The sequence below is a fragment of the Strongylocentrotus purpuratus genome, unplaced genomic scaffold (genome assembly GCF_000002235.5).
Source record: "Strongylocentrotus purpuratus isolate Spur 01 unplaced genomic scaffold, Spur_5.0 spur5_scaffold_9, whole genome shotgun sequence".
Taxonomy (NCBI): domain Eukaryota; kingdom Metazoa; phylum Echinodermata; class Echinoidea; order Camarodonta; family Strongylocentrotidae; genus Strongylocentrotus; species Strongylocentrotus purpuratus.
The window spans coordinates 20,806,216-20,828,048 of NW_022145615.1; the positions used below are offsets into that span (position 1 = coordinate 20,806,216).

The 21,833-nt window shown below is 36.4% G+C and overlaps 1 protein-coding gene across 1 annotated transcript; it reads left to right on the forward strand.

Annotated features, from left to right (window-relative positions):
• The first annotated feature begins 1,585 nt into the window (after positions 1 to 1,585).
• On the forward strand, positions 1,586 to 20,537 carry LOC100890654 (degenerin deg-1-like). Its single transcript, XM_030976376.1, has 6 exons — positions 1,586 to 1,593; positions 2,216 to 2,970; positions 9,225 to 9,388; positions 13,454 to 13,593; positions 19,776 to 19,851; positions 20,370 to 20,537. The coding sequence occupies exons 1-6, from the start codon at positions 1,586 to 1,588 to the stop codon at positions 20,535 to 20,537; spliced, it is 1,311 nt and encodes a 436-aa protein (XP_030832236.1).
• The last annotated feature ends 1,296 nt before the right edge of the window (positions 20,538 to 21,833 follow it).

Sequence of the window (21,833 nt, forward strand, 5' to 3'; positions counted from 1 at the left end):
CCACTGTAGCCCTAACATTAATTTTGTCAACGTTATTTACAGAATATCATCCCTTCCATTTACATAGCACGTAATAAAGCTTTCAAATCACTTGTCACCACCTCGCCAATACTATTGTCAAAGTAGGAGTTCTACTCCAACGTGTACATATTTGCATCAATTCATACTGACACGCCATCCGACTCTCGAAAGCACTCTCGAGGTGTCATGGTAAAGTGGTTCAGTGGAGGTGCTGTGGAATAGATGTCCACTCAATTAGTTGACTCTCAATTCAAGGTTTGAGGATTCGAATCTTAGCCCGGCACTAAAGTTCTGTGGCGAGACATTAATCACAATCACATTTTACCACAAGGGTCATTCTTCGTAAGGACCGCTATTCATAATCGGAGAAGAGGGTCGCTAATCATATTAATACTAAATCAGAGTCGTTATTCGTAGCGGCGAGCCAATTTTATTTGTTGCTATTAATATGAAACCCCCGTAAGTGATGTTTTCCTGGCATCTACTAGCACAATGAAGACCATAAAAAGCAATGCATGATAACGGCGTTTTTCTATGCACATTACATTTTCACCTGGAAGCCCGAGGTGGAGGGGGGGGGGGGGTTAAACCCCTACCCCCCCGTAGATCCGCCTCTGACTATGCAGGGGCGGATCCAACCGGTGTTTAGCGGCGAATCCAGCCGGCGAATAATAAGGGGGGGGGGGGTAAGGGGCACTATTTTTCTTTTTCTTTTTACTCAACGGGGGAGGGGGAGGGCACTCCCTCAAAGCAAAGAGAGTCAATGCTAATGCGTATTGACCTTTAGCACTGCGCTACGTGTTAGAATCCAGAATTGCACTTACGAATAGTCCATACACACATAACACACAAATGCACGCAATAAAGACGATGTGGTTTATCGGCAAGTTTGACCGTAGAATCACGATTTGAATGTTTAAATTATTTTTTCTAACATCGGTAATTTGAAGAAAATTTTATTGCTATTTAGGTGTCCTCAATTTGCACTAAATTACCGATTTTGAGAGAAATTAGTTGAGTTTTGTACAGTGGTGTTTGAAATGTTGAGTATCAATAGCACAGCTTTTAATACACAGCCAGGGTAGTAATGCAGCTATGTGTGGGAGAGGGGGTAGTGACCATTTTTTTTTCCAGGGGAGGGGCCCGTCTTTAAAAAAAAGAAGGTAAAGTTAACTTGTTTATACCTGTTTTTGCCAGGGGAGGGGGCCCCACCCTGGATCTGCCACTGTCACTGCGCACACTACGGTGGAACGGTGCTTCGCGCAATCCTTTTGTTATCTGTGCAACATCAGTAGTGTGAAGGTCGTAAAGCTGATGCAAGAAAGTGCTAGCGAGGGCGGGCGCACCTAATTGAAATCTAAAAATTGACATAGGTCATTTGACGATGATTTCCACCAAAGTGCATTAGATTGCTCCGAACGAACTAAAATTATCTGACTTCTGATCAATCTGGGAATCGATACACGACTGGATATCAACATTTCATACGAATCGGAATACTCTCCATATAGCAGTCAAAGGTGGAAACTACGTTCTTGTGAAGAACCTGGAAGACACATTCATTATGGAAATGTAAGTATGAAGTCGACAAAATTATTACTCATGTTTGCAATAAATACAAGGAAGATACATTTCATATTGTGTGCTTTAATCGTATTTCGTTAATTTGTTTACGAGAAATTAAATCAAATTCAAATCAAGTGAACTGCATGAAAAACACGTAGTTTCCCAGGTCATTATTTTGATTCTGATATTTACTAGGCTTAAACTATTATATAATTTCGTTTAATATCCAAATTACTTATTCGTTTTGTCAATTCAGATGGTGGAACAGAATTTCGAAAAATATGACCACATTGCTAATGCGTGAAATCCCATATCATAAGTTATCTCGATAGCATTTTATTCTTCTTGTTATTTTCGTATAAGTTTTACTGAATACTATTTAGATTTTCTCTGCTTCTACCGAGCCCAACAGGATTGATTCCCAATTATTAAGTCATAACACACAAAGGAGATCTGGCGTTGTCAATCTTAGCCTAATATTTCTATCATCAAAACAATATATGAACAAATAATGTATAGAAATCAGCAGTAACGCAATTCAAGCATGATAAACGAAATTAAATATGTAAAGAGTTTATAGGTAAATTACTAAAACATTCTTTCGGCTTATGTCTTATTGTCACTCAAGGGTAAAAAGGGATTCCTTGTTCCTGATAAGGACCGACAAGCATCTTCCTCATCTCAACTCCGTCAATGCAGTCCTGATCGACTACAGTGGTGTGACATCTGCCCATGGCATTCCGCGAATCATCACCTCTACATCGGTGATGTCGAGGCTTTTTTGGAGTTTCGTAACTCTTGTCGCTTTGGGAGCGTTCCTGTGGCAAGGAAGCCTACTGCTCCTCGACTTTAGTAAATACCCTTACACGACGCAGATCGACGTGGTCGCTCGGACAGAGCTTCAGTTTCCTGCAGTCACCGTGTGCAACATGAACAAGATGAAACGCTCTGCCATGGTCCACACTCGCTTCCAAAGCCTGATTCAAGCCGATCTGGGTGTGAACGGAGGTGACGCTGACTACTCCTGGTGGTTCGATTGGTCATCGCAGTGGTCTCAGGAGGAAGAGGAGGAAGAGGAGCAAGAGGAGCAAGAATTAGCATCGGCTTCTGCTCCTGATACCGGATCTAGTAGTAGCTATGACTCGAGCTCTGACGCTCGGGAACACTATAGCGAGCAGTACAAGTGGTGGGATCCGGGTTGGAACACCGACGGTTTCGACTACCAGGAATACGACTGGACAGATGTGAGTGATGATGACGACTGGGAAGGGTTCTACAAACAGTCCACATCAGATGACTTCAGTGATCTTCTCGAAGTTGTCAACCCGACAAGGGAAGAACTGAAGGTGATGGGACACCAGGCGGAAGACTTCATACTTCAGTGTACTTTCGATAGACACCAGTGCAATTACACGTAAGAATTATTCACTATACCCTCACTTCTGTCACTATCAACTTCTTCCCGTCACTTTTTCCAAATAAAAATCTATTTTTTCTTCTCAGATTACGATCTGGTATCACTTTGTACGTGTTGATGTGCAAACGTGACATGCATGAATGTATTTTTCTCTTCAGGCGATGTTTTGCTCTGTATCAAAAGTGTATTTCCATTTCAAAAGTTCTCTCTTTCTCATTCTTTATTTGGTCAATTAACTGTCCTTTATCGGTGTTAAGGGTATCCACCAGTTTCGGAAACGCCCCCTCTCAAAACATGAAACGGAAGCTCTTATTACCAATCATGTAAAAAGATTATGTTTTGACTAATACTTGATGATTGCGGGGAAACCGCCTACTAATTGTCTGATATATTTGTTAAATTATCATATCGATCCGGCCTGGATAGATATCGTGAATGCACTTCAACATTCAACAATTGGGCATATATTTCTGTTGTTTGCAAATTTAGGTTGAAGTATTGCCGTCTAAACCTCTGAAGGCAATATTTATACAATATTGAATGGATATTTTGCACCCAAAACCCCTGAACCGCAATTTTACCACTACCGGTCTTTACCTTTAAATATGCCCATCGGTGATATTAAAAAGTGTGCCTTTCCCCTCTCCCCCTCGAACTTCCATCTATTAGGCCTATCTCTCCACCTGTTTTGCATTTTGTTTACGTTGCGAACATAGCCTTTTATTGATACTCCCGTCAAACCATACATACCGACACCAGACTGACAATATACCCCCCCCCCCCAAAAAAAAAAAAAAAAAAAAAAAAAAAAATCTTTAAAAAAATCAACCAAAAAAATAACATATTACCACCGAAGGGACAAGAATTTAACAATTACTCGGGTCGATATTGATCAATAAATTTTGAATCTCACCCTTAGTAAGTATTATCTTTTTTTTTTCTTCTCCAATTGCTAATATCTAGAAATAGCCCATGCGATTGGCCTAAAAGAGCCATTACTTGTTTGATGCACTAACTTTTGGCCATATGCAGTGGGTGTGGTTTAAAAAAAAAATCACCAAAGAAAGAAGTACTAAAATATAATTCCTTTAAAGGTCCAATTTGCAGGCCAAAAAATGAAAAGGTTAAATTCCAACGGCATTTGAAAGATTTAGTTTTGGCCATTACAAGAAGTGGGTTATTGATGTAGACAAATGCTCATGTACCCTTTACAGCTCGTTTTATGTATGTTATTGCCAAAGAAGAAAAAAGCCAGTCAGTCACTCAATAGTGACGGTAACAGTGAAGTCTAGCAAGTAAACGGATTTCCTTGCATAATTTGAATATTAGAACACTGCTAACGTTTAAATTTCACAGATAGGACATACATGACATATTCATAATTCCTGCAAAGTTCTACAGAATTTGATGTTGGCTGCAAAAGGGACATAGTATCTTTAACAAAACAAAAAAATAGATTGGACCTAAGTAGTTAATAGAAAATATTCGAAATGTGTTTGCAACTTTGGTATCATCCATTATTAAACACGGTAAGAGAAAAATATCCAGATATTTATCATACTATAAATGTATAACATAAGTACCAAAATGTGTGGAAAACATAATTAATTGTTATCATTTACGTACTAACGCGAAGTATATTAATTTGTTTTATTCCTAATTTGCAGGGATTTTCACCAATTTCAGAACAAATACTACGGCAACTGCTTCACATTTAACCGAGAAGTTGGAAACAGCACTGAAGCACGTTCGACTGGAAAAACAGGGGCACAGTACGGTAAGAACTTTAATTAGAATGACAAATACATCATCATCATAATCATCCTTAGCCTAATATTTTCTTGCTTCTTCTTCTTTTTCTTCTCCGATACCATCATGAACTTTTCCTCATCCTTTTCATCATCATCGATATCATCCTCATCCCTATCATGTCTATTTAAGCAATTATCATTTTTTTAATTTTCAGTTCATTTAATCTAAGAAAGGAAGTCGAAAAGGAACATATGTATGGATACAAAATCATGATGAAATTCATGTACGTGTACATTTGGAAACAAAACAAAACAACGTGGAATAGTAAAAGAGGAAAACGACAGATAAACATAATTAGGATGAGAAAAATTGCTGCTTCAATATCGAGATTATTACCGGAATAAGTGTATACAAAATTGATTTGTAAGGGGGGTAGTCATTAAGAATATTACATCAATTATTTATGTATAACTGTTTGTGTTTTACCAATTCTCTTTATTATAAAGTATATACAAAATTGAATTGTAAGGGGGCAGTCATCGAAATATTACAATCATTAATTATGTAGAACTTTCCGGGTTTTACCAATTCTTTTATCATTTCAATATTATCAACTTCCACTGTTACCAAGTTACTAAACAAAGATCTAATTATAAAGTCGGCCGGGAGGAAAAGAATTGACTCGCGTATCGATGATGAAAGTCATATTCTCTATTGATAGCATCTGAACAGCCACGAGAATGAATGATTTTTTTTTGGTCAAGGACATTGTCATTAGGCCATTAAAAAAAAAAACATATATATATATATATTTTTTTTTTTTTTCTTCTTCTTCAATGAAATAAAACCTGAAAAACATACTGCTAGAATGACCTATTTATGATTAAAAAATAAAAAATACCGGCGGCCATCTTGAAAAATAGCCCGACTGTCAGGAAAAATGTACCGATAGGCCATTTGGGGCGGCCATTTTTGGGGGAAAAAAGAAAAAATGGCCTCCTCCTTTTTATTTTTCAAAAAAGGAGAACGCTAAACATGTTTTTTTTAATATAATTTGGCCTTATTCCCTGATAGTTTACGGTGTTAACAAAAGATTTGTAGATTTAGAATAGGGTAGAACAGCGGTTTTTAACCTTTTCTTAATCACGGCACCGTTTTTAGAATTCTTTTGTATTCCTCTGGTACTCGTCAAGTGTGATATTTTAAATAGGGTATACTTTTTAGGCTGAAATCAACGTACTAGATAAGATTTAAAATAATGTATGAGGGCTCCTCGCCGCAGAATATACATGAATACAAAAAAAAATTATAGTCGGTCACCTCGATACACGAATATGACGATATTCAGGCATCTCGTTACCCAAGATTATCCTATTTCTAAAAGTTGCGAGCGAATGAAGCGAACAAGCGGGTTAAACATATACTTTTGAATCGATAGATATAAACATCAGACATAGACGAAAGACTTCATGCATTGCTGATTGTCAATGAAACGGAGTTAAGTCTTTTGTTAATTCTGCTTGTTGCTACGGTAGGCAGCCAGTGAAAACGAACTTTTAAAATCAAATTATGGAAATGCAAGCATCACTTTAAACAAACAGAACTTTTTTATTCCTTGCTCATTTTTCCTGATTGAGGTGTCATATGAAAGCCAGAAAGGGCAGAAACTGAATTTTCTAGAAATGTGAATTTTTCTTCGAAATTCAGATATAGCCCGCCAAATGACTTTGGTTTCCTTTCTTCAAATTGCTTTTAATCACTCATGCGTGAAATATGCATCATATGAGTTGCATCAAATAAAAGCGGAGGATCAGATATAATTGGATTCATTATCAATGCCATCTCTACAGCATATTAACAATATTTGCTTTTAATTGTGAGACCAATGACATCACGAATGCAAGTTAAATGCCTGTTTTCAATAGAAATATTACACAGAGCAAAAAATAGTATTTTGGTAGGAAATGTTTAAACAAAAATTAAACAAATATCTTTACATCATTCAAATGTATATACCTGTAGTAGATGGGGAACAGATTATTGTACAAAATTGTCATAAGTAATCCCTCTAGTGAATTTTGAATCGTTCTGATTGTTTCATAAATAAGAAAAAATAAATACTACATACCGATACTTAAGATGTCTGTGGGTTCTATAATTCAAGTTCATTTAAACTCCACAATGATACTCATCAGCTAGTACATAATGCAATGAAATATAGACAAGTTGACTTGCATCTTTTTGTTTAGTGATTTTGACATATGAAGAGTTTAATTCCAAAAAGAGCTAAATTCATTTTTGTAACTTGAGAGAAAAAATAATTTGTTTACCAGATTTTGTACAGGCGTCTTCTGAAAAGTGATATTAGAAGGTGCATTTTTTAAAAATATTATTGCTCCCAAAATTTAGGTAGATACTTTTGTTGAAAGACGGGTACTGAAGTACAGAATGTTTTGATATCAATGACTCAATTTTCATCAAAAGTGGATTTAGCTCCTTTTGGAATTAAACTCTTCATATGTTGGTACACTGTAAAAACCAGGGTGTAGAATTCTTACACCAGTATGGTGTTGAATTTTTTGACACCATTGGTGTTATTTTGACACCAGTGGTGTTATTTTTAACAACGGTCAGATTTAAGCATGCATTAATAATTACTGGGTGTTAAGTAACGTGGTGTTGTTTTATGCTCGGTGTTGAAAGTATCATCACGTGATTTCGTTTAAGGCGGTTGATTGGACGAATAAGTTTTCAAAAAGTGTACGCGCGCTTAATGATTACTTTACACGTGGTCACAGAAAAATACATTTATCATGATTTGTTAAGCAAATTATGACAATGCACATCAATTTCGTGATTTGTATTTTCCTTTGGCAATTATTGACCGATAGATTATTTGTCCGATCTTGTTACAATTACATTAACGTTTTAGCAATAGATATATTGATTATATGATTACTAACCAAGAAACGTCATGCATGTTTATTATATATTCGTGTACCAGCCTGTATCACTTAAATGTTTATCTTGAATTTACTTCAAAGTGTGATGAAGTTAATGCAAGGAGATTAGAATATACCTATTGGTGGACAGTTGCCAACATCGATTATGAATTATCATATTGACACTGGTTCTTCTACCCTGGTCGATAATGGTCGATAATAGGGAATATGGAATGTGGGACCATTAGAAACCCATAGATAAATCTCTAATGGATCAACAAGAATACAAGCACCAAAAGGGGAATTGAATTTGTTATGATTCCAGATATTGGTGTTAATCTACACCAGTAGGAGTTGTCGAATATTAACACCAAGAGTGGAATTGAATTGTTTAATTCCAAACTCTGGTGTTAAATAACACCAGCTGGTGTTTTCTGATATAGATACCGGGAAAGTGTTAAAATTAACACCGATGGTGTTGAATTTAACACCCTTGTTTTTGCAGTGTATAGTTAACTTACAACAATGAGTCTCATTACATCTGTCTAAAACATTGTTTATTCCTATTAAACATAGGAGCTAAAATATCTTCGCTATCAAATCATCAAGCAAACAGAGGAGTTCATATATACGTTTTTAGATTCCTTTGCATGTTAATCAAGCTTTTTTAATGAAAGGCAAAAATTATCATTGAATTTTAAGTCACTCCTATATTTCCTACTTAATTCATAGCTTGCAAATTGTAAAGAACATGTCCAATCATAATTTGGTGTAACAGTACAAAGGCTCTTTCAAATATCACAATAACAAAAACCGTCACGGTTCTTCGCGGCCTATTTGAACGATACTGAAGATTAATCAATTATGGTTATATGAGAATACAGGTTCTTTCAGAAATCACAATAACAAAAACCATCACGGTTCATCGACGCAGTTCTGAACGCCACTTAAGGTTTATTAATTATGCTTACAGGAGGCATGGGTGCTTGCCCCTCATTGGAAAAGCACTGATGAACCTCATATGAAGGCTTGTTATAATTGGATGGGAGGTTGAGTGTCATTTCCCATTAGTATGTCTGTAAGCATCCAATTTTGATAATTACCTGTAAACAAATTCATAAGAACGCCGGTGTCAATTATCAACATACTTTTAAACATTTTTTATCCTTGAACAACCCTCTGATATCATTGTCCCAAGTTAAGTTTATTTGTGTACATGTAGGTCGATCATCACTTGTGGAAGTCTTTGTAATAGCTATTATTCCACATGAAATTTTTCAGAGACAGAAAGGTTGCATGTAAATTAATATAAACCAGTTCATACAACATGTAAATAGTTATTGATATGTGTATAATAAGACATACGAATATTAAAAAGAAAAGCGATTGTCAGATGTCAACTACTATTTATTATTATCAATACACGGAAAGAAAAAAATAACAACATGGTGACACGAAAGGAAATCACACTACCAGAAAATATGATTATATAAAACCTCTGATGATGTTTTTCATTGGCCATACAGGTCTTCACTTGACACTGTTCACTGAACAGCCGGAATACGTGGGGCTCTTCGCCCAAGAGGCGGGGGTTCGAGTCGCCATTCATCCTCCTAACGTGTTCCCCTTCCCAGAGGACGATGGGGTAGTTGCATCGACAGGACAGGCAACAGATATCGGCATGAGACAGGTGTGTATAGAGAAGAGAGAGAGAGAGAAATGGGGAAGGAAGAGAGAGTGAAGAGGGATGAGGGGGAGACGGAAAGGGAGATAGGGACAAGAGGAGAGGAAGATTAAAATCGATTGCTTCTCATTTTTGCAATAATTGAAATTAAATTCAGACGATACATACTACCACAATATGTCATTATAACGATAATGCAATATCAAATTGTGTGAAATTCCCAATTAAGATAAATCGACACACTATTAGTCATTTTAACTTGATAGGATCGGCGATTGACTACATTCGTGTGCTATGTAATCCCTTCAATTAGACCTCGCCCTCGCAGTATTTCATGCTGCTAAATTATTAAACTTATTCATCACATAAATGCAGAGGTTATTAAAAATGAATACAATTCATTTTAAACAACATGAAAACAGCTTTGGTAGCGCATAGAATAAACATTTACTATTGTATTTGGCTATAATACGATTAGGGCTGACAGGTGTGTATAGAGAAGAGAGAGAAATATTAAAGGAAGGAAGAGATAATATGATTGCAGGGCCCTCAGGGAGAACAGTATGAATACTGATGAGGCTACCCTGGGTAAAAAAAGACATATTATTATTATTATTATTATTATTATTATTATTATTATTATTATTATTATTATTATTATTATTATTATAACAGAGGCGGCCCTCCGGGAGGGGGGGGGGGGGCAGAGGGGGCACAGTGCCCCCACTTTTCAAGCACCCGAAATTGCCCCCTTTTACATAGGAAAAGTGCCCCTTTAACTTTGTACGAAGTGCCCCTTTTTCCATAGGAATAGTGCCCCTTTTACTTTGACAAGTGCCCCTTTTGATTTATAACAGTGCCCCTTCCCCTTTTCACCTCTGATAAGTGCCCTTTTATTTTCACACGTGCCCCTTTTCCTTCGACAAGTTCCCATTTTCCTTTGCTAAAAGTGTCCATTTTCCATTCTCATTAGTGCCCTTCTTAATCTATATAGTATGCGCCTCTTTTCAGGTACAAGAAGTGCCCTCTTTCACTTTTGATAAGTGCCCCATTTAAATCTGAGAGGTGCCTCTTTTACTGTGACAAGTGCCCCTTTTCCTTTGTAAGAAGTACATCTTCCCCTTTTAATGACTACCCCCATTCTAACTCGGATAAGCGCACTTTGTATTTTCACATGTGTCCCTTTACCTTTCTAATAAGTGCCCCGCTTCCTATGAAAAGTGCTCCGTTAATAAAAGAGCCCCTTCCCCTTCTCATAAATGCCCCTTTAAAATCTGATCGGTGCCCATTTTCTTTCAACAAATGCACATTTTCCTTTATAATGCCCCTTTTTCATTCACATAAGTGCCCTTTCCATATCTGGTCGTTGCCCAATTTCAGGTGCGATAAGTGCTTCTTTTCACCTCTGATAATTACTCTTCGTACTTTGACACATGCTCCTTTTCTTATCTGATATGTGTCCCCTTTTCCTCTCATCATTAAACGCGCCTCTAATTTCACGCGACTAAGAGCAATTTCCCCTAAAGCTCGCTCGCTACGCTTGCACGCATTTAAAGATGATATATTTATGTTTCTTATCAAAGGTCTCTTCAGTCTTCCGTTAAGAGAATGTACTTATAACCCCATCAGGATTGGGTTTTTTCCTCTTTATAAGATGTAATTTTTCGAACTGCGATCTCACAAATCTTAATCTTTTTCCTCGCTCACTTCGCTCGCTCGCAATTTTTTTTAGACCATCACACCCAGCTGCAAAATATGATGCTTAAATCATATCTTGTACGGTGTATATTGTGAAACAAATATTGAAATAATCCCTGATAATGTAATCACAATGTAGGGGTATATACCAATGTCTAAAAACAATGGTATATTTTCGCTTTAAGATTTCCCTTTGTAGGTGCCCTTTTTTCTCTCCATAAAATGCCCCTTTTTCTTGGTGCCCCCCCCCCACTTTGGAAGTCGCTTGGCCGCCCCTGAGAGAAAGGGTAGTGGGAGGAGGGGAGACGGAAAGGGAGACAATGACAAGAGGAGAGGGAAAGTAGAATAGATTGTTTGCAACCATTTAAATTAAATTCAGAAAATACATACAATAGCAAAATATTTCATCATACAGATATGCCAAGAAGAATACAATATAAAATTGTGGAAAATTCCCACAAAACATCGACACTGGGAGTCATTTTAACTTGTAGGATTTGTAATTGACTACTTTCATGTGCGATGTAATTCCTTCAATTAGTCCATTCCGTCACAGTTTTTCATGCAGCTACATTATTGAACGTATCCATCACGTTAATGCAGCGGTTATTTAAAATCATATACATGTATGTACATATATATATATATATATATATATATATATATCCGTTAATGCTTAATTAAAATACACCTTTCAATATAATGCAATTCAACATGTCCAGTATCGTCCATGATACTGTTCAGTTATTTATTTGATTTATCAAATTAATCCATTTATATTCGACTTTAATTAAAAACACTCACAAACTATTCATACCTGCCCACTATTAAGTGCATTTTAAATTTAAAGGCTCTGTGTTTAATTTTCACATCGCTCTATATGATTTGTTTTTGACCTTCTCTAAATCCGGAATAAAATATAAAGCAAATACGGATTAAGTTATTTTGTTTCTCAGTTTTTTATTCTCTGGTTTTAATTTTGAACTTCACCATAGTTTACGGACCTCATCATATTTATTTCAGAGCAATTTTCTGTTTTTTCTGTTTTTTCTCCCCAATGTTAAATTGTTTGGCCATTTGGTTCAATTTACTTTACAGCTGTGACCCGCTTTCCTTTTAGCATTCATGTTGTACGTTGATATTTATAATTATGTTCCTGCATTTATTGTACCGTAGATTGTGATCAGTTTTGGTTGCACCAGGGTGGGTCCAGGGAGCATGGCCTGCGTGCTCTAGTCATTTAGTTGGCTCTTTCCATACCCAGGCTGCCCAGCCTGATGCACTAATAACTGATATACTATACAGTGCGTCCCCCCAAAAAAAACACGAAACCGAGAATTATCGATGTTTTATCATAACTTTATCACAATTACAATTAATAAATGACACATATTTGTAAAGCTTAGATCCTCCTCTTTCATTTGATGCAACTCATATGAAGCATATTTCACGCATGAGTTAATATAAACAATCTGAAGAGAGGGTACCAAAAATTTATTAGCGGGCGGTATCTGGATTTCAAAGAGAAATCACATTTCTAGAAAGTTCATTTTCCGCCCTTTCATATGACATCTCAATCAGGAAAAAATGAGCCAGGAATAACAGAGTTCTGTTTGATTAAAGTTATGTTTGCATTTCCATAATTTGATAAAACGAACTCGATTTCACTCGCTGCCTGCCATAGCAACAAACAGAGTTGATTAAAGACTTAACTCCGTTTAGTTGACGATCAACCAGGCACAAAGAAGACGAAAGACTTGTTGTTAAACCATGTTGTGATATGCATGTACTGATAACCGAATTGGCAATTTGTGTAGTGATTTTCTAAGATCCATAGTTTTTCATACTTTTATACATAACAAATCATAACTTCCTTATTAGTTACATGATTACATGATTTTTTTTGCTATATGAGTTTTGTTGTCTGCATCTATTAAAGCAAATTACTTTTAGAGTGGACTTAGCCTTAAACACCAACTTGAAATCGGGCTGGGCTTCCCCTTTAAACAAACTATAGGCGACAGAAGTGCAAATCAATTTGACCGAGGTATATGAGTGAGTCGTTTTGTGTTCTCATAAATACGTAGTGGATTTATTACATTACCTTACGTATAGGATGTGCTTCAATAAAATATTAATCGACTGGGTCTGTAGTATTCAGGAGCTTATTGCCTACAATAATGACTTCCTATATAATTTTATAATTCCATTTTTCCTCGAAAATGTGGATACTAAGTATTTGATTTTGCTTTCTTATACGAGAGAGATATATATATATATATATATATATTTGTGTATAGATATGTGCTCTCTAATGTAAAGCCTAGTACCACCCCTGATGTCAATGTTTTTTCTTCTTCATTATTATACTAGTCTTACTTCAACCGGCTTCCCCATCCCCATGGCAACTGTACGGAAGGAACTCGGACTATCTTCATGTCGGAAGAATATGCTTACACCACCCGTGCGTGCGTCAAGTCCTGCGTTCAGCAACAGCTTTTTGACAAGTGCGGGTGCGTTACGGACATCATAATGAACGAGACGATGTGCGGCGCACGAAACAAATCTCAACGTACGTAACTATCGTTCCTTTAAATTTCTCATCACGCCCCATTCCCGCTTTAAAGGGCATTTCCATCCTGATATTATTTTGGTTTTAATCGAAGCAGAAAAATAAGAGGAATATGTTAGTGAAAGAGCGAAAACTGATTAAAATAATAAAATTATGATTTTTGAAGGTAAGATCAATCAAACACAATTTGGAAACTCTGTGACGTATCTTGCGAGCTCCCCTCCCATTTGCACTTTTCGCAAGACACGTAGCATTGTTGTCAATTTGTATTTCACTGATGACAACTTAAATAATTAAAAACTGTCCAATTTTAATCGGATATTGATCAAACATTCTATAATGTGTTTTTCTCATTTAATAAAAACAACTTAATATCAGAATGGACTCTCCCTTTAAATACTTATGAAATAGTAGGGAACAAATAATGACTTTTAGATTTATTCCTTTTCTGGGCGATTGTACTCGATTGCTTCCTTTTCTCTCCTTTTCTCTCTCTCTCTCTCTCTCTCTCTTTCTCTGCAGTTGATGATATGAACCCAGTATTTTTCGAGGGGGGGGGGGGGGGCACAAGGCTGAAATTCTCCGATAGGCCCCTCCCCCTAAAGATACTGATAAAATAAAGATAACGATAAATCTCGGTTGGGTACGTGCTGTTCTCTCTCTCTCTCTCTCTCCGTGTCTTCTAACGATGTAACAGATTTGATTGGTCGGGTGGGATGGGGGGGGGGGGGGCCTCATGTTCTCGTGGATCCGACAACCTCTCTCTTGTCTATAATCATTACAGTCACACTTTAGTGCAGGCGCGGATCCAGGATTTCTTAGGGGTGGGGGCCTAATTTTTTTTCTTTTTGCTCCCGTAAATTTGAAAATCGCGCCGGCCGATAATGCGCTCAGTGGGGGGGGGGGGGGGGGGGGGGCTCGAAAATTTTAAAATTTGCACCCCCTCCTTTAACCGCCAGGGGGGGGGGGCATCTCCCCAAAAATGTAAAAACTAACGTGTTTTTACACGTTTTTTAAACCAGGGGGAGGGGTCCTGGATCCGCCACTGCTTTAGTGACCACCTCTCTTAAACGGTCACTTATCTTTAATTGGTCACATATTTTCTCAATCTAGGAAGAAATGCATGTCCAAGAATAGTATAGTATAGTATACAATAGTATAGCCATTTCCCCCACTTTGGTAGCCTTAGTGCACAGTCTTGATTTTTCCCAACACGGACATTATTTTTTTTCCTCTCCAGAGGTTTGTCGTCAGGCTATAGAACACTTTCATGAAGACCAGTCATCATGTAACTGCCCTATCGCTTGCGAGTAAGTAGAGCTTTGGCTCTGTTTTCATATCTTTTATTTCTAACGAAAGTTTCGCTTATATACCACTGTAAAGCAAGTGTGTGCGTATTTTTTTCTTCTTACTTTGACAGTACAGTACTTGGGAGATCGGTATGTCTGTCCAAATAAGTAAAACAAAACAAAAAACAAGTTCCAGAAAGAATTGGGCAAAAAAATAACAAATTTTTAACCAACCCTGGGCAGCATACTGACCTGTAAACTGTTGGTTAAACTTTACCCAACTAATGTTGGGTAATATGAATGCTATGTGGTTGGGCAAACTAGATTGACGAACTATCATCAGTCACATTTTACCCAACTCTCAGATTGTTATATTATTGGATGTATTTGTAGTTCGGTAATTTCCAAACCAATCTTACCAAACAAGATATTACCCATTGGTATCTTACAAATCGATGTTGAGTATATAGTAAATAGAGTATACAAATGTCAATTATCCAACCTTTTATTAAGCCAACTCAATTAATTTTGATATTCATTGCTGTGATTCGAATCATTGATGAATCATTGGCTGATCTTTATCCTCATTTACTTTATTTCAAGGGAGACGCTCTTTGCGACAGTTGCGACGTCATCACATTGGCCATCAGAACGATACGAGGTATTACTTATCATTACTATCTATTCATAGCTTCCAAGTGGTACACTAAATCAGTGTGTTTAATATCTTTAGCACAGTACCCGGATGACTGATCATTATTGTTTTTGTATTGCTCAGTCATCCGGGAACTTCTCTTATCGCTATCGATATCACACGAAAACATAGCGATATTTACCGATAATGTCAAATTTTGTCATCTCGCTAGGGCAATATTTAGACTCGTCTTTGACTCGTCCAATATTGTTATAGCTCGAGCAATATATTCTTGTATCACACTCGAAGCCATCCAATATTATATTATTATCACTTCATATTTTTTATTCATAATATCATGGAAACGAAAGGAAACAAGGAAAACACTGTTGAAAAGGACTCTTTGATGTGATGATTTTATAGCATCTCATGCATCTGATTATTATTATGTGCTTTATTTTGGTAACATTGTCAATTTACATGTTGGTTCCTTATTTTTCTTTCCGGGTTTTGTCTCTCCCACCAAAGGCTAAGACGAAACTAAGGGTTCCAAATGGCGTCTGTCTGTCCGTCCGTCCGGCGTCCGTCACAAATATTAAATGTTTACCTGCAAGACTTTCTTGTCACAAATAACTTCGCAACCGTTAATCCTATTGTGACAAATAAGTTTGCAACCAATCCTATTTTCAATTACATTTTTGTCCACCATCAATCTAACGGATTACAATTCAAACATCCATTCATCTTCGTTTTTTGTCATTAAATCGATCTCTTAGTTCCTTCATTTTTCAGGTAAACGCTGCCTTAACACTTCATTTCCATCTCAGTATGCACGAGTTGCTTACAAAACATACTTGCACAATACTTATTTCCTAACAAAATCATGGCAGCTGTCAGGAAAATGTTTCAAGTGCTACCAAACTTGGGTCAGGTATGCTCTTTGAGAACATTCATACGAAAATATTTGATGTTTTTGCATATTTAATGAGCTATGACCTTTCACCTTTGACCTACATACTCAGAAATCGAACTTAGGCTGTACATGTATTTTGATACCATGTACCTTCATATCAAATTTCATTAAAATTTGACAAACATTACTCAAGTTATCGAATGGAAACCAGATTAGCATATTTAATGAGCTATAACCTTTGACCTTCGTACTCGGAAATTGAACTTAGGCTGTGTTTTGATACCATGTACCTTCGTATCAAATTTCATTAAAATTTGTCAAACATTACTCAAGTTATCAAATGAAAACCAGATTCGCCTATTTAATGAGCTATGACCTTTGACCTACATACTCCGAAATCGAACTTAGGTTGTGTTTTGATACCATGAACCTCCATATCAAATTTCATCAAAATCTGTCAAACATTACTAAAGTTATCGATCCGAAACCAGATGTGTATTTTTCGCATATTTAATGAGCTATGACCTTTGACCTACGTACTCCAAAATCGAACTTAGCCTGTATTTTGAATCATGTACCTTCATATCGAATTTCATTAAAATCTGTCAAACATTACTGAATTTATCGATCGGAAACCAGAAGTGTATTTTTTCGCATAATGAGCTATGACCTTTGACCTACGTACTCCAAAATCGAACTTAGCCTGTATTTTGATATCATGTACCTTCATATCAAACTTCATTAAAATCCGTCAAACATTACTGAAGTTATCGATCGGAAACCAAATTTGTTACGGACTGACGGACGCACACACGGACGGAAGGACGGACGGCGGCGTTTCTATATCCCCTCTGACTTCGTCGGCGAGGGGATAATAATTTTGTAACTATAAACAAAACCAAATCGAGCATAATAGCATGTATTTAATTGTTTCAATGAAAATGGTGTAAACCAAAGCTGATTTGGCATGATAACCAAACAAATGTGAATTTATCAAATAACATTGTCCATTATTGTAGATGATAATCAATGGGTAATGAAATAAAGTTCATATCAATAAATCATTCTAAAATGTATCAAAAGATTACAGAGCACAAAGTTAATCTTTTTTGTATTTGTTTATTTATTTCTCACGTGATCACACGCCAGGGTCACCTGAAAACTAGATTGACCAATGGCAACGCTAGGCGTATTCTTGATGACCATGGACAAACAAGGTAAGGAGTCTAAACGAGAAAATCCAAATATTCATACTGTATTTGAGATGAAAATCTGGAATCCGTTTCACAAAGCCTTTTTTCAATGACAAATGACAAAAATCAGTGACGAATCTGCTGATAACCAATCAGAATCAAGGATTTCAGTAGCTTATAACAAAAACTAACTGTCACTGATGACATGTTCTGTGAAACGCCCCCCCCCCCCCCTGATCAAAGAGGAGGGACAGCTCAAAATCTTAGTAGCCTACTATTGTTAATAGTATTATTCCATAGTAAATGCATATCAAAACATGGTTAAACATCTTTATGTGCCTACAAAGGAATTGGTTACATCAAAGGACGTTAGTGCAGTTGCCGGGAGTCAGAACATGCACCTTTTCATCTACAGTATGGTGACATATCTACTCGACCGTTTTTAAACCGGGTTGCCGCAAGAAATCTCTAGTGGTGCCGCGAGAGAAGTTTAGTTATATCAACAATTTTTGTTCTTGAAATGAGGTCAATTTCTTTTTCGTGAAAATAGTATATTAAAAACCGCTATACATTTCCATGAGGGGAATCTCAAAGATAATCAAACGTCTTTCTTCCTCGCTCGCTCGCTCGCAGCATTTATAAACAAGATGATTTCAACCATTGAAGCGCCTGAATGCCGATATCTAGGCAACGAGTTGCCAAACATCGTCAGGTGCCACATACATGCTGCAAGATGCCCGCATAATGTAATCGAGATTACATTTTTACTATGCTCCTTCGCTTGCTCGCAACACTTAGAAACAGGAAATTGTGGGCCACAAGACACATTTGAATTTCCTTCTTTTTCTGTAACGAGGTGACCGAATATATGAAATTTGTATTCAAGTATTCGGCAGCGAGGTGCTTTCATAAACAATTGTATTACTTATCTAGTGTGTTATAATTGTAAAAGCATATTCGTACCATCTATTAAAATGTAATTGTTATTGTTTTGCTCGCTTGCGAATGTACCCGTACGTGTTAACATGGCACTTGACGAGTGACAGGGAGGTAGACATTTAATATTGTATGCTGAATTATGGATTGGGGTGAAGCAGATTTTTCTTCTGTAACTCATTATTTTATCAACTAGCCCAAGCCTAAGTCTCCCGTCTGCAGCGATTACGAAACTCTGCAGCTCGTCTTGTTATACTTTGTCCCCTATAAGAGAAACCATATAACGCTAATATTACAGTCTTTCCATTGGCTTCCTGTTCAATATCGTATAGTACTCCTGCCATTTTCCATTCTTTACTGGGTCTGCCCCTCAGTATAATCGTAGTTTAATTAACCTAAACAATCCTTCAAGAATTCATCTTTACTGGTTGTACCACAAACTCGAAATTCTGGGGGGGGGGGGGGGGGGGAGGGGGTGGGGGTAGGACTTTTCCACATGCCGGTCCATTACTTTGGAACAAACTGCCACAATCTATACGTAATCTGTCATCTGTCAATGAATATAAGACGCACTCAAGACATACTTGTTCAATGTCGCATACTGTTAATAATTGTTGTATACTGCTAAGTATTACGTGTAGTGTATCGAATGATTTAATGTTTAATGTTTGTACTAATATTCATGTATATGTGACTATTTCTACTCTATTTTTTTAATTCTTTTGAATATAAAAAATGTAGGCTATTCATAAGTTGTGTAAGTTCAATATATAATTTTATTGCAAATATGGTAATACAATTCAGATTTCTGTATATAATTTGCCATGGTCGTGAAGCACAATTATATATCATATGTACAAAAGAATTCCATTTTTTACTACCATAATGCTACCATGCATAATGTTTTACGTGTAATTCTACTTTGTCACTGATGTATACTATGTAAAAGAAACTGCAATTCGGCTCTCGGGCCGCGAATGTTTTTGAAGGTTTTTTTTTAAAATAAATAATTTTTTATTTTTTTTACTGCGTCATGAGCATCGCTATTGTGAGATTTAAGTTTAAGTTTAAGTTGTCATATTATTATTTTTTTTATTATTAATATATGAAGTGCTGCGGTAGAGCCCAATCTGTTCTCTGATTTGTTTTGTTCAACAGTCGAAATCTAGCTCGAGTCCGGATCTACTTTGAAGAACTCAACTTTGAGCAGATGATCCAGAAACCAAAGTACACGGTATGTTCACTTCGACTTCCATATTTTATACATTTGCTTGTGTTATATTTGATCATCTCTATCACCAGCATCCCTATGTAAATAAAAAAATACCTTATCGTCAGGGTTAACTTTTTAATTTTGGCGACTAGGGAGATGACGCTGAAGATAATATAAACAAGATAGAAAATATCAAGCCATGATCTATCAATTTTTTTTTTATTAAACATTGAATGTAATTATTGGGATAAAAGCGGAATCATTTGCTAGTGAGATGGGAATTATTAAAGGTATACGCCTTATTCCCGATAATACCTTGCTATTAATTTGTCTTTATGTTATATTGTGTTCATTACATTAATTGAAAATTAAAAAGAATATGAACATTTCCTGTAAATGAAAATAGGTGTTTATTATTGGAATGCCCATGAAGTGAGCGCTGGACACATACGAAGCAGAGGAGGAATAATAAGAATAAAGTGACATTCAGGACTTCCATTTTTCCTGCTATTTCTATTTTTTCTCCTACTCATCTCCAGATCGAAAGTTTGCTTGGCGGCATCGGGGGTCTTCTTGGTCTTTACATCGGTTTCTCTGTGATCACCATTTGCGAAGTCGGTGTCCTGGTCGTTGATCTTGTCAAATTCCTCTTGCGGAAGGCGTACAACCGCCGCGAGAAAATCGTTCCCATTGAATTGAAATGTTAATCTAAAATTTGTGTCACTATGGTTCATTTTCTTATAAAGTATTATACAGGGTATGCATACAGCTCTTTAAATTACGATTATAGTGACAGCAAAATATGATAATAAAAAAATATAAAAAAGGAATTCAACGGAAAAAATGACAAAAACTGATTAAAAAAATGACTTGCTTCAGGAGACGGAGAGAAAGAGAGAGAGAGAGAGAGAGAGAGAGAGATAGAGAGGGATAGATAGAGGAACAATTTCTATACTTAAATGCTGAGATATAATTAAAAAAAGGCACATGTCGTTTAACTACTGAGTAAATCAGTTTTTACTACATACGAGGATTTTGTAATAAAAAGATTTTAGGTCAATTTACTGCCTCAGTTATTACCAGCCATAAAACAATGACATGACAAAAAATAACTGGTTCAACTTGACAATACATATTCATTACGGTGACATAGAATTACAATATCTGATATGCAACATACATGTACTGTGAAAAAACGAAAAGCTTTGACCGATTTTGTTGAAAGAGTACAGTGACAGCGCAGTACGGTATCAATGCATGGGAAGAGAATTCCATACATATGGGCCAGTGTGGCGAATGGATTAAAGGCTATAACAATTTTGAATTGCACAAATAGAAATTAGTAGATTGTCTTGTAGGGTAGGAGTGGATATCTCCATTCAATTGGAATAGAATAGAAAATGAAACAGGAAGCTGTTCATTTTTTCTGAAGGCGAAACATGAAAATGGCAGTTTGTAGAAAATTGATATCATTTGAAGTAGGCAAGTTCAAAATTGAGGGACAAAGCTGGTCGCATTGCTAGTAAAGATAATTATAGACCAATTGCATTGGCCAGTGTTCTTTCTAAAGGAGAAATTATCATTGTCTAGGTTAGAACTTTATATTTCTATGAATGATAATCAGATTGGCTTTAAAGTGAATTAGCATAGAACTGATGTGTATTTTTGCTCTAAAAGAGATAATTGCTCTCTATATATTTTTGTTGTTGTTGTTGATGCCTCCAAAGCATTAGATAGAGCTAATAAAGTACTATTATATAAGAAAATGAGTAACAGGGGTATTCGGTCACCAGACTATGATGGTGAGATGGGGGTATCTGCCTTTCTGGCACCTTTCATGTTGGTAATGGTGTTCAGCAAGGAGGTATATTGTCTCCATACTTATTTGATTTGTATATGGATGATTTATCTGTAACATTGAATAACTGTGGTACTGGCTGTTTTATTTGTAGTTCCAAAGTTAATCATTTAATGTATGCTGATGATCTTGTTATTTGTAGTCC

Coding starts and splice junctions, on each gene's coding strand:
- LOC100890654 (XM_030976376.1), top strand. Junction 2,971..9,224: donor GGAAGACTTCATACTTCAGT/GTACTTTCGATA, acceptor TTGGCCATACAG/GTCTTCACTTGACACTGTTC. Junction 9,389..13,453: donor CAGATATCGGCATGAGACAG/GTGTGTATAGAG, acceptor TTATTATACTAG/TCTTACTTCAACCGGCTTCC.